The 13,309-nt window shown below is 43.4% G+C and overlaps 1 protein-coding gene across 1 annotated transcript in view; it reads left to right on the top strand.

Moving 5' to 3' along the window:
• CRB1 (crumbs cell polarity complex component 1) overlaps positions 1–13,309 on the top strand; it is a 108,942-nt gene that overhangs the window by 70,366 nt on the left and 25,267 nt on the right. Inside the window, exons 9-11 of the mRNA XM_069459322.1 lie at positions 2,450–3,356; positions 6,389–6,517; positions 10,589–10,715. Of these exons, the coding sequence (XP_069315423.1) occupies positions 2,450–3,356; positions 6,389–6,517; positions 10,589–10,715 (1,163 nt within the window). The remainder of the gene's footprint in view (positions 1–2,449; positions 3,357–6,388; positions 6,518–10,588; positions 10,716–13,309) is intronic.

Below are 13,309 nucleotides of genomic sequence, written 5' to 3'. Positions count from 1 at the left end.
CCCTGAAGAAAATGCGAAGGATGAACATTGTCACGTGTATTGTGGTTTTTAGCTAGATCACAAGAGTGATTTCAGTGTGCTCAGCCGTGTTAGTAAAATAAATTCATATTGTATCACAGACAGTATTCTTCGTTTAGGAGTTGGAGAACTAACGAGATTTGTCATTTTAATATTTATGTTAAAACATGTAATGAGACACTTTTTGCTCTTTTCTTCCTTAAATCCCCAAACCCAAACCTGGCAGGAAAAAAAAACACAACAATTAAAAGCAATAAGATCAACAAAATTTTAATCTAGTCAAATAATGTACCTGAATTATAACAATTGAATGATATACTTATGTTTCCTCTTACTGCGTTTTCCAATAATTATCTCAGTTTCCAGAATAAAGGACGGAGTTATTGTCACAGGATTTTCATTTACTAATGTTTACGGAGCACCTGCTATGCATGAGGCAATATTCCAGGTACAGGGATTTAGTGAAAACCTCGTCAGAGAAGATCCTTGACCTCATAAAGCTCATGTTCTGAAACAGAAAATCAATGAACGAGTAGACAAATAAACAACATAATTGCAAATGGTCATAGCTATGAAGAAAGTTAAGCAGAGTGGTGGAAAAGAGAGCAGATGCCGGGAGGAAGCTATTTCAACTTGGATAGTCAGAGAAAGCTGCTCGGAGGAGGTGACATTTGAGCGGATGCCAACGTCGAGGAAGAGCGGGAAGATCTGGGGGAAGGATACTCCAGGCGTAAATAGCAGCAAGTGTAACAGGCCTGGGAGGGGAACGAGCGTGGTGTCTTCCATGAGTGGTAGGAAGTCTCTGTGGCCGGAGCATGTGGGTGAAGAGGAGAGTGGGAGGACTTGGAATCGGAGAGGTAGCCAGGAGTGAGATGGTGCAGACGCTTGAGGGTGATTAGAATTCAGGATTTCTTCCTGGATGTGATGGTCACCAATGCCGGTCTTGGTCAAGGAGCAGGTGTTGTGTGGATCCGCTCGGCAGTGGAATCAGGGACACTAAGAAGTACTGATTAGTCCCTTTGGAAGATGGTGACGGTTGGGTGTGGTGCTGACTCAGGAGGTCATGACCGCGTTTTAAGGTCGTTGCTACTGAACAGGAGATTCGATGGGAAGAGAGAACTGGCCCCTGGACTGGGTGACACGACGTCCTTCATCGGGACCTTGGTGAGAGCGGATTCGGGCAGTGGTCGGGACGAGGCCTTGAGGGGCGAGCACGCAGGAGAGACTGGGACGCGAGAGAGTGGACACGAGGATGACATGAACTACGGGGAGAAGTTTTGCTGGTGAAGCGAATAAAGAAATAAGAAAGCAGCAGGGTCGGGGGGTGTCGGGCTGTGTTTCTGGGTCTCGTGTGTGCTTTTACTTTTTAAGGTTGAGACGGTTACAGCTCAGTCGTATACCGACGAGAAACAACGAAAAGGAAGGGAAATGGTGACACAGCACAGAACGAGGGTGTGTGTGGGACTAAAGCCTCAGAATATGAACGTGGAAAGCTCCAGCCATCCCTGGAAGGGCTGGTCCAGGATGGGAATAAGGATTATTCCAGGACGGAAGCAGGGTGCGTCCAGGCACTGTTAGTTTTCCAGATCTGGGGCAAAGCTGGGACAGCTGCTATCTCTCCTGTTTTCTCAAGACAGTATCATTGGAGATGATATGTTGAGATAGTATCAGATATTGTAAGAGAGAGAGCAAGCTGTAAATTAATGATCTTGCAGAATGGAAGGAATATTTTTTATAGAGAAATGCAATAAGATTGTCCAGCAGTGCTGTGCTCACGTGTAATATAGGGGCACAGAGTGAAGCAATCGGTAGGATTATGTATTTCTTTCCCAGCCATGTGAAAGTACTTGAGTGCCGCACAGAGCTGGTAGCTTGGCACGTAATTGGTGATTTGCCAGGCAAGCGGGTCAGTAACTTGCAATACTATTTTTAGCTGCCTACTGATCAGCTTAATCAGAAACCAGACTCTGTGGTTAATTTGATCTGTCACCGTAGCTAGATTTGTAATTTCTTTGTACCCAATTTCTTTATGTATAAAATGGATCATGAATGCTTTATTTGTGGGAGCAAATGCAAAATAAAAATTGGTATGCGTTAGGATTTCCGTGGAAAACAAATGTATGGTTTGGGTTTTGGTACCAGACCATCCAGGTTTGCCATGCTGCCTTTATTATTTATTAATTACAAGGCCATCAGCAAATTACTTAACTTCTGTGAGTCTCAAATTCTTCTTCCATAAAATAGGGACAATAATAATTCCTGTATTGAGAGCTCTATATTAGGAATAATATAAAAGCAACTATCCCAGTGGCTGGCGTGTATTAATCAATACGTGATGTCATTAACACAGTGATCATTACGATTAATGAAGGTATTTAAGCAAACTACAGCGTTAATAAAGTTGCTGATTGGCATTGCCTTCTCTCTTTAGGTATTGCAAATGCCGTTTTCGATGGACAAAGCAGTGAAGTATTATTCAGAAGCAATGGGAATATCACCAGGGAACTCACCAACATCACATTTGGTTTCAGAACCAGGGATGCAAATGTGATGCTCCTGCGTGCAGAAAAAGAGCCTGAATTTCTTAACATTAGCATTCGAGATTCCAGATTATTCTTTCAGCTGCGAAGCGGCAACAGCTTCTATGTGCTGCGTCTGGCGAGTGTGCAGTCCGTGAACGACGGCACGTGGCACGAGGTGGCGTTTTCCATGACAGACCCGCTGGCCCAGGCCTCCCGGTGGCGAATGGAAGTGGACAAGCAGACACCTCCTGTGACCAGTGTGACTGCGGCCGGAAGCCTCGGCTTTCTGAAGGACGACACCGACATCCACGTGGGTGACCAAGCCACTGCCAGCACCAGGGGCCTGGAGGGGTGTCTGGGCACGATAGAAGTCGGAGGCATATTTCTCCCTTACTTTGGAAATGTTCGTGGTTTCGCTAGGAAACCTCAGGAAGAGCAATTTCTCAAAGTCTCTACCCACTCGGTGGCTACCGGGTGTCTGCAGTTGAATGCCTGCGACTCCGGCCCCTGTCTGCACGGAGGGAGCTGCGAAGACGCCTACAGCTCTTACCGCTGCTCTTGTCCTCGGGGACGGTCAGGGACGCACTGCGAGCTCCATGCCGACGACTGCTTCTCAGACCCCTGTATCCATGGCAACTGCTCAGCCGGAGCGGCGGGCTACCGCTGCAGGTGTGAGCCCGGGTACACCGGTGTGAACTGTGAGGTGCCGATAGACCATTGCCAGAGCCACCAGTGTGCAAACGGGGCCACCTGCGTTGGTGGCATTAATGGCTATTCCTGCCTCTGTTTGGGAAATTTCACAGGAAGGTTTTGCAGGTGAGCATAAAGTCTGTGTACACGTTGGTCTTTGGAGCTATGCGCTGCATTGCTTTTCTTGTCAAATTGGGAAACTCTCTCTTCAGTGTGTGCACACGTGCTGTGCGCAACAGGGCTGCCATCGGTCACTCGCACCACGGTTTGCTCATGTCAGGACAGGGCCTCAGTTGCTGGGATGTCCCACGAGTAGGAATGGTGGTGTTTCAGCCAGACTTTAAGCAAAATGTCTTGTCAGTCATCTGTGCTAGAATCTCTCTTATGAACTACAGCCCCGGGGGCTGACAGATAGAAGGCCTCCCGAGACAGATACGTTTACAATGAATACAAAAGTCGAATTTTAGTATTGTTAGGGAAGGCGTGACTTTTACTGTTAAAATAATGCCCTGGGTTATTTCATGCAGGTAAATATTATAAAATCCTAAAAAGACTACATTGCAGTATATAGTAGACCCTTGAACAACTCACGGGTTGGGAGTGCCCACACCTGTGCAGTTGGACACCCACATACAACTTTTGACTCACCCAAAACCATCATTAACAGCCTACTGTTGACCACAAGCCTTACCAATAACATAAACAGTCAATTAGTGCATGTTTCGTATATGTGTTATGTACTATACTCTTACAACAAAGTAAGCTAGAGAAAAGAAAATGTAACTAAGAAAATGATAAGGAAGAGAAAATAGGTTTATTTATTAAGTGGAAGTGGGTCATCCTAAATATCCTCATCCTCATCTTGACACTGAGCAGGCTGAGGAGGAGGAAGAGGAGGGGTTGATCTTGGTGTCTCAGGATGGCAGGGGCAGAAGAAGATCTGCATGTGAGTGGACCTCTGCCGTTCAAACATGAGTTGTTCAGGGTCAACTGTAGGTTCAACACTGTGAAATATGACTCTCACACAAATATAAAGTGAAAACGTTTTGATAATTTTGTAATGATTTAATGAGGGAACTTATGAGATATAAAAACCAGGTCAAAAGACAATCTAAAAAATACATATATATGTATACGCACATGCATGTTTATATTTAAATAAGAACAAGTAAGCGGATTTACAAATAAATGCAAAACTGCTTACTATCCTATAAGGCCACAAAAGTAATGTTTGAAATCATCTTTTCTGCAGTCTGACAATCAATGGCATTGCTCATTACAAATTTATTTGCATTTCAATGAACAAGATTCATACATATTAATATCATTTTCTAAAACTTACAGGGTTGTAATGTAGGTTAGTAAAGAAAATCTAAGGCACACATCACTACAAAACCATGCCTGCTTAGAGGGTCCGAGCGTTCCACTGAAAGAATACCCCGTCATCTCTTAGCCATTTCAAAGTATTGCACAATTTTTTCCTAAAACTACGAAAGCAGTATTTTAGTTCTAGTAACCACCTCCATTTCATGTTATATAAACAGAGATAAGAAAAATATTTTTCCTTCTAAGTCACATTGCTTCACTATTTCCATGTAAGTAGAAGTCATTATTGTTTTTACAACTTACACTGCTTTAAATTTACTAAATAATTGAGTCATTATGGGGAGGTGAGAGAGTTATTATTAACAAGTAATACATTCCAGGACTTTGGCACGAACACCTGGAATGGGTCGGCCTGTAGACGTCACACTGATGCAGAGGTGGCACCTTAGTTGCGGGAATCTCCTAGCAGACACAATGTTTAGCCACCCCTGACAGCAGTTGTGTGTCTCTCCGTGGCATTTACTGTTGCTTAGAGCCCGTGACAGCAAGACACAGTGACAGGTGCTAAGTGCTGACATTCCTGTGAGATGTTGTTTCCCAGGAGTTAACCAACTCCTTTGCCAATGGATAATCTGCCTATTTAAAAGCAAGAGAAATTCAGGATCAAAATCAGTACTATTCCACAGTGACTTCTGATAAGCAAAATAAACATATAGGCCCTAGTAACTAGTTCTCCAGTTTTTTTTTTTTTTTTTTCTGCCTAATTCATCAAAGTCAAGTTCTCAAAGACGAAAGTTCTCAAAAGTACCTTCTAATGAGATTCAGGAATTGTTTATTAAACCTAAGATGTATACAAAGCTCAATATTTGCATTGCTAATTGGCCCCTTTCAAAGCTGGTTGACATTTTTGGCTCTTTTGAAAAGTCCTCATGATATCTTCTTTTTCAAGTAGAATTGATTAGCTCTTGTGGGAAGAGACACACTTAGCCTCATGTAGGCCATTTCTCCAGATTAGCTGCAGCAAACACAACAGGACAAAATCCAGTTCAGCTTACATTTCCTGAATATTTATTATGTATCAGACGCCGCACACATATACAGTGTGTCAGAGGCCTGAGCGACACTCTGCAAATCATCTCAAACGTCGGAGCCTCCAAAGCAATGGATTTTGTCTTGCAGTTAAGCTCTGCTTATCTTCTAACAATTTGTTCTTTCTTCTGTAAGGATTCTCTAGCATGTACAGCTCTGTTGCCGTACGAGAAAGTCACACTCTGAATCCACATGCAGTGACATCCAGTGCTGTCTACACACCTCCTGGACAGCATGTGGCCGGCTTTCTGTGCAGTTATGATTTACTAGACAGGGAGCGGCAAGGCTTTGGCAGGGCAACCGGAGTTCAGCTCCGAAAGCCGACAGAGAGATCGCGTGAGTGCTTGGGTACCAGAGTGCTGCCCTTGCCTTCCTGGCCTTTATAGCGATGCCATTTTCCTATGGCCTTTGTTGATTTATTAGCAAGGCAGCAGCAAATGTAGTTACAGCAAGTTCTTTTCCAGCCCTCAATTTATGGCCACCTCACGGCATAGATCTTGTGTCACGAGTGAAAACTGTGTAGAGACAGAAGATGTATAGCCGTGCTTGTCATGGTCCCTTCAGCAGGAGCTTTTACGGGAGAAAGTGATGCTTTTATAATGCAGCAGAGTTGAGCATGTGTAGCTCCTCCAGCCTGAGTCCTTAATTAGTTTGGCGTTGACTACATATATGAGTTTATCAAAAAATTTTTCTTGAATGAAATGAACAATGAGCAGCTGTGACTGGTCCTTTTATCTCTGCAGACAGAGCCGATTGCCCGCGACAGTCTGTGGGAACCAGCACGCAAACCTCACGTGCCACAACGGCGGCAACTGCACGGAGCTGCAGGCCGGCCTGCGGTGCGTGTGCCGGGCCGGCTTCTCAGGAGAGCGGTGAGTCGCGTGAGAACGTCACGGCCAGAGTTCTGGGCTAAAGAGCGATGGGATTACTGGAAGTTCAGTTTTTCCTCCAATGTTTCATCTCAGTTCCCATAGGAAAATCTGTGCTGAAATGTGGGTCCAGACAGAGTCAGACAATAAAAAAAGAAGAAAAATTACAGTTTAGGTCAAAGGAGAGAACATTTTATCAGCCAAGACTTCAAATAGGAAAATATGATTTTTAAAAAATGCATAATGTGCTATTTTTCTTTCTTGTAAGTACTTCTGGATTTGTGGTTTTTCCCCACTAACTCTAACACATGGTGCAAAGGTTGTGGCTGTTGAGGTAAAATAAAATACCCCTAATTCTATACCTCATAGCACCGCCTCCAACCTGAAAGGTATATGCACCTTGTCCTAACGAGTCTGCCTTTCCCAGAGAAAAGTCTCCTTCAGCCAGCGCAGGCACTGTTAGTGTGGAGTTGTTGGTCAACGGCTTCAGATGATCTGTGACCGGCTGAAAATGTGGCAAATTTTGGACACGTGTTTGACTGGCTAGGGGTGGGTCGCGGGTAGAAGGGATGCATACTCCATGGCTTTTATATCAGATTCTCAAAGGGACCTAAGTTCCCAAAACAGTTGCAAACCAGGCCCTATTGAATACAGATATTATACAAACAGATAATTAATAGTTAACCATTTGTTTAGCTCTGTGCCATGCGCCTTACGAATACCATCCCTAATCCTTATAGCTCTGCAAGGAAGGTTTTACGATTTTCACTTTGCATATGTATAAACTGAGGCTGAGAATTGGCAGATTAGGTTCCGATCCAAATGTGTGCTGCAGCAAGGTTGAGCTGCCTTCCCAGCTCTGCTCATCTGTTTGATGTGCTGGCAACAGTGTGCAAACACGTCCCTGCTCACCACAATTTTAAAACACGGACAAAGTGCTGCTCCGTCTCCTTTGCCACCCAGGGTGAGATATTACTGATACCTGATCAGGCTTTCTACATTGAACGAATTAAATAAATTAAAATCAGACACATTTGACAAAGAGATTTCCACTGGAATGAAATTTCCCATAAGAGTAGTTAATAACGATCGTGGATACATTTGTGCTCCATGACAATTACACTTTGGATTACTTTGAATTTTCTATTTTTCAGCTGGCTCTTTTGGTATCACTCAGATGTAGATTTTTTGGCAGTTTTACAAAACAGCAGGGAATCTAGGGTGTACTTGCACGTTACGTCCGATGACCAGTCTCACCTTCCCTGCGCAGTCGGCCTTGCGTGGCCCGGGCAGCCCGAGTGCGTCTGTGGGTGGAAGGAGAGGCCAAAGTCACACGCTGCCTTCCACTGCCCCGATTTCTATCATGCAACTTACTCACAGGAACCACTCGGCTGGCCTCCAGTTCTATACGTCTTCAAAATACTGCAATTTTTTTTTTGTCCTAAATTTTGAACAACTCCTTAACTGTCTCTAAGTGCCGGTAACTTCCTGGCTGAGTGTCACCGTTTCTGCTCGGTGATAAACTGCCCAGAGTGGCATCCAAAGCCCTGCGTTATTTTTCTCTGCTGCTCACACATTGTCTCTATTTACAACAAACGTTTTCCCTTCCTCCGATATTTATTTGCTTAAAAAAAATTATATTTGGCATTTAAATTCAAATTATTGATTTGAAACATGGAAAGAAAAGAAAGCTCAGAGTTTTACTTCCTTTTCACCGTAAACTTTTCATCCGGATAAACTTCTCGGAGGCAAAATTATTTCTAAAACAGTGAACCTGTGTTTGTTCAGTAGATTCTGGTCTTGCGAAGTCCTTAACCTTAACCATGATTCGTTCATTCACTAAACGCTGATGGATGTGTTTTTACTTTCCATCCATTAATTAACTGGTCATGAAAGCTGCGATGGTGCTTGTAAAGCACGTGTATGTGTTGTTCACTGTTTAGTTCAGAAGAAAACAGGAAAGAGAGCAATGGAGAGTGGCTGGCTAGAGGAAGACTGGAAAATACAGGGCGATCTCCCACAGCCTAGGAAAATGTGACTTCCACAACGCGTGAGGATATTGAAGATATTCGTCCTCTAATAAGCTGACTTCTCTCCTGCCTTGCTTAAACCTCTGACTTTATAGTGTCGTCGTGGCAGGTTTGGAATGATAGATGGTGTGAACGCTCGGCCCACCCAGGACAGAGAGTGCTTGGCGGGCGCCCGAGAGCTGTCGAGTTCTGCTCAGATCTAATCAGAGACGTTCCTTCCAACCCAGAAGCAGGAGCCAAAAAAGGAAAACAAAATGTCTCAGCTATGCATGGTATCCAGCGGGATAAGGAGCTGTTTTTCTTGGAAGAAATCTTTGTTTTCCTTTCTACCCTGGGTTGGCCCAGCTCACTACCTCATCCCCTTTCATTTTGAGCCTGGCGATTAGTCTCTGACTCAGACACGCAGGTCTTACCTTTGGGAGGTAAAGGAAAGAAAAAGGGGAAATTAAACATTGTTTCTATCAAACCTCAACATCATAAGCTGCACTGCAGAGACTCCTGAAGCTAAGATTTTGTATGAATTTCCCAAAGTGAAATAGATGCCTTCGTTAGTGCTCCACCCAAGGTCTTAGCAGAGTGTTTGGCAGATAGTAAGTGTTAAATAAATATCTGCTGAATCACTGAATGAATGATTGGTGAATTGATCAATGAATACACAGAAAGAGAAGTTCTTGGTGGAAAATTAGGCAAAAAAAAAACAAAACCACACACACACAAAAAAAAAAACAGTGCCCAGGGAAGGGAAAACCTTCAATTTACCTTAGAATTGATATCTCTTGCTTTGGAAAATTTGGCTTTTGAAAGTCACTCTACCTAAACATTCAGCAGTTATGGCTGGCTATTGGAACACATTTATTAGCAAGTCAAATCTTCTCATTATTTACTTTTGCTTTTGCTAAAAAAAAAATGGGGGGGCATTTCAAAGAAAATAGTTAAAAATCTCCCAAAATGAACCTTTTTTTTTTCAATCTCTCTTTGGTGAGTTTTCCCCTTGGCCGGAGGGAACTGATGCATCAGGGTCCCGACAGCCTGAGTGCAGGTTCGCTCCGCAGACCCCGGGCTGGCAAAACACAGCCTCACTCCAGTGAGCCCCACAAACTGAGCATCACGTTGTCAATGGGGAAAAATGCCAAAGTCTGTAACATAATTTTAAAGAGATTTACTCTGAGCCAAATTTGAGGATCATGACCCGGAGCCATGCCCAAGGGGCCTTGAGCAAGTGGACTCGCTGTGGCTGGGTTACAGTTTGGTTTTATACATTTCAGGGAGACGGGGGTTACACGTGAAGTCATAAATCAATAGGTGGGATGCGTACATTGGTTTGGCCCGAAAAGGTGGGCCATCTCGAAGGGGGACGTGGGGCTTACAGGTTATAGGTGGGTTTAAAGATTCTTTGGCTTGTAATTGGCTGAAGACAGGAAGCTTTGTCTAAAGGCTTGGAATGTTTGAACATAGTTGCTGTTTATCAGAGATGAGCCATGGGACATCTATTTGTTGTGTGAATTAATGACCTGCAGGTGTGTCTTGCACAGCCTTAGGCCTGTTAATGGGTGACAAAGGGTGTCCCAAAGAAGGGAGGGGGGCATGATGAGGCATGTGTGACCTCCCTCCTCCTGGCAGGCAATTTAGTTTTAGGATATTCCTTTGGCCACGAAGGGGTCCATTTAGTCAGCTGGTGGGGGGCGGGGGGTGAGCCTTAAAATTTTATTTTAGTCCCACCGTAAAGTGGCAACCCCATTAATGCTCTTGAGGGAGGGACTGGCTCTCACATGACTCAGTTTTCTCTGGGTTTCTACGTATTTGCACGTTTTCTCGTTCTGAGTTCTCTGTGTGTGTCTGTGTGTGTCCAAATTATTTCTGTTGAAACCGAGCTTTGTTAAAGGAAGTTTGAGGATCATCCCCCCCTCCCCAGTGTCCAGGCTGTACAGACTGTGCGGGGCTGGGAGGCTGAGCCAGGTAGAGAAGGCAGACTGTTTCTTCCCCTGTTGTGCAGCCCATTTATTCAGCAGGGCCTGGGTTCCTGCCGCCTCTGTTTGTGTTCAAGGTGTGAAGAGGACGTGGACGAGTGCGCCTCGGACCCCTGCCTGCACGGGGGCCGGTGCCGGGACCTGCCGGGCCGGTTCCTGTGCCTGTGCGACGCGGCCTTCGCCGGCCCGCGCTGCGAGCTGGACGTGAGCAGCCTGTCCCTCTACGTGTCCCTGCTGCTCTGGCAGAACCTCTTCCAGCTGCTGTCCTACCTGGTGCTGCGCGTGGACGACCGGCCCGCGGTCGAGTGGGGCGGACAGGAAGATGATTGACATGGCTTTAGCATGTTCCCACATGCAGGGCCTTGGCTCATTCTAGATCTCTGGGGAAAAAGGGGGGAGGGGGAGAAACCAACTTGCAAATGAAAATACATTCAAGGCCTGTGATAAGCGTATCCCAAGCACTTGGTGTGCATAGAAGGGATTTTCCCACCCTCGTTTTAAATATGAAAAAATATTGTCTTCGCATAGCCAGAAATAGCTCATTTTTGAGGGTGTTTGGTGCAGATATATTATGGCCCTTAACACGCCTGTATTTGAATGACCATCTGCAGTTAAGAAACTGTTTTCTTCCCAGAACTCTGTTCTGTACGTCAGTGAGTTGCCCTCAACCACGACGATTCTATTCTCATTTACGTCCTTTCATTCCCATCTGTTACTCGTGACGTGAAAATCTGAAAGGTACCGATTAGACGTACTGAGTATATTCGTCTATGTTTTCATACAAAGCTATTTCAGTGAACTGTCACCAGTTCTCTGATACGCGATAAATATATGACGAAAAGGCAGGGAGTTACGTCAAATCCCTAAAGATGGAGAAAGAATCATCTGGTATCAATAGGCAAATTACACCTCTCCAATATAATTTCTGATTCCATAAAACCACCTTATTCTCCAAGAAAATAACCTTTTTTCTCTTTCTTTTGCTGGGTTATTTTCCCTTTTTCTCATAACTAGAAAAATTTTTTGTTAATTGCTTATGAATTTGTGAGCTTGTTGAGTTCTCTATTAGACTGATTTCAGTTGCTTTTCAATGAATATTTAATACAAATAAGGACTGTAGTTTATACGTACACCAAAAAGGTGTATATTACAAAACCTGAATTTTCCTAGAGGCATGTTTATCGGAAATTTGCAAGTAAATTTATACTCTTCAAGTATCTTTCTGAAAAAAACCATAAAAACATAGTACCTATTATAATAAAAATATATTTGGCATTATAATTTTTTAAAATAAACATTTTAAAATGATGGCTACTTAAAGTAAATTAACAAGATATGAAAATTAATATATTCTTAATTATAAAGATTATAGAGATTATAAAATAGCAATAAGAAAAAAACTATTTGCTAACGTTTTTTATTGTTTCTACTGACATGCTATCATTTACACTAAATATCTTTGTATGGATATATCCTTCCAAAGGAGGCATTACTTATATTCATTTAGAATGAAAATAGTTTGATCCTATGAATTAATTCAGAAAGCAACTAAAATAACAATGGCCTGCTAGTGTCATTTTGTCAATGTGTCTATGTCTTTAGGAACTGCCCTGGTTTGAAAATGTGATGATAATTTATTCATTGGACGATATCTAATGCTCATTGAACACCAATTGTTTTAAGAAAATTGTTTTTCCTGTGGAAATGACCAAGGTAAAATTAAATATACCATTCAAAAAAATAAGGCTAAATTAGTACAGTATAAAGGCAAAGGAAATGTATCCCATTTTATTTTGCAACAGTAATAGAAGATCTTATGTAGCAAATTCACGTCCTTTGGAGGACGGGCAGTCACTTCAAACTGGGAGTGACTCATTTGGAACTTTCCTTTAGACTCATCCATCTCCCTCACATCCAAGACTGCTGCTTCCGATGATCTGTCCCAAAGTTAGATTTTGTGACAAGAATCTTTGAGAAAACCTTTCCATCAATATTTGCATTCACAAGTATTTTCAATAAACAAAAACTAGATTGTAGCCAGAGACCATATGTGTAGTTTTCACCTTTACTCCCTTCTAGACACATCCGTACTTGGGTAAAGGTCATTGCAAATGTGATATGTCCCCTACCAAATATATTTAAGAAATAGTCACTCACAGTCTTTCTCTGTTGTTCCGTAATTGTCAGTTGCTTTTCAGTTTTCCAAATGTCTTGCTGTCATGAGATATCTGACTTAAAAACTGTCCCCTTACTCTTTATTCTTCTGTATTTTCAACTGCCTTGTGTGTGACTATGGCTTTTACATGTTTGCACAGAAAAATAAAACCTTTGTTTCTTTATCTTCTATTTCTCATCCTCTGATGGTATCTGTCTTCGTTTGCCTTGACTGTGTCTTGCACGGTAGAATGTCCAGCAGCCCGACGCGCGTGCGCGCGCACACACACCACACACACATACCACACAGTGAACACACACACACACGCACATACACACACACCACAGTGAACACACACCACACAATGAACACACACACACACACCACACAGTGAACACATACACGCACATACACAGTGAACACACACACACCACAGTGAACACACACACACACACCACACCACACAGTGAACACACACACCACACAATGAACACACACACACAATGAACACACACACACACCACACAGTGAACACACCACACAATGAACACACACACCACACAACACACACACACACACCCCCACACAGTAAGCACAGCAGCAGCTGGTGCCGATCGTCCTGAACCCTAATCTCTTTCCCCAG

Source organism: Eulemur rufifrons, chromosome 27 (genome assembly GCF_041146395.1).
Source record: "Eulemur rufifrons isolate Redbay chromosome 27, OSU_ERuf_1, whole genome shotgun sequence".
NCBI classification, from domain to species: domain Eukaryota; kingdom Metazoa; phylum Chordata; class Mammalia; order Primates; family Lemuridae; genus Eulemur; species Eulemur rufifrons.
This window is presented reverse-complemented; position numbering and strand designations above follow the sequence as displayed.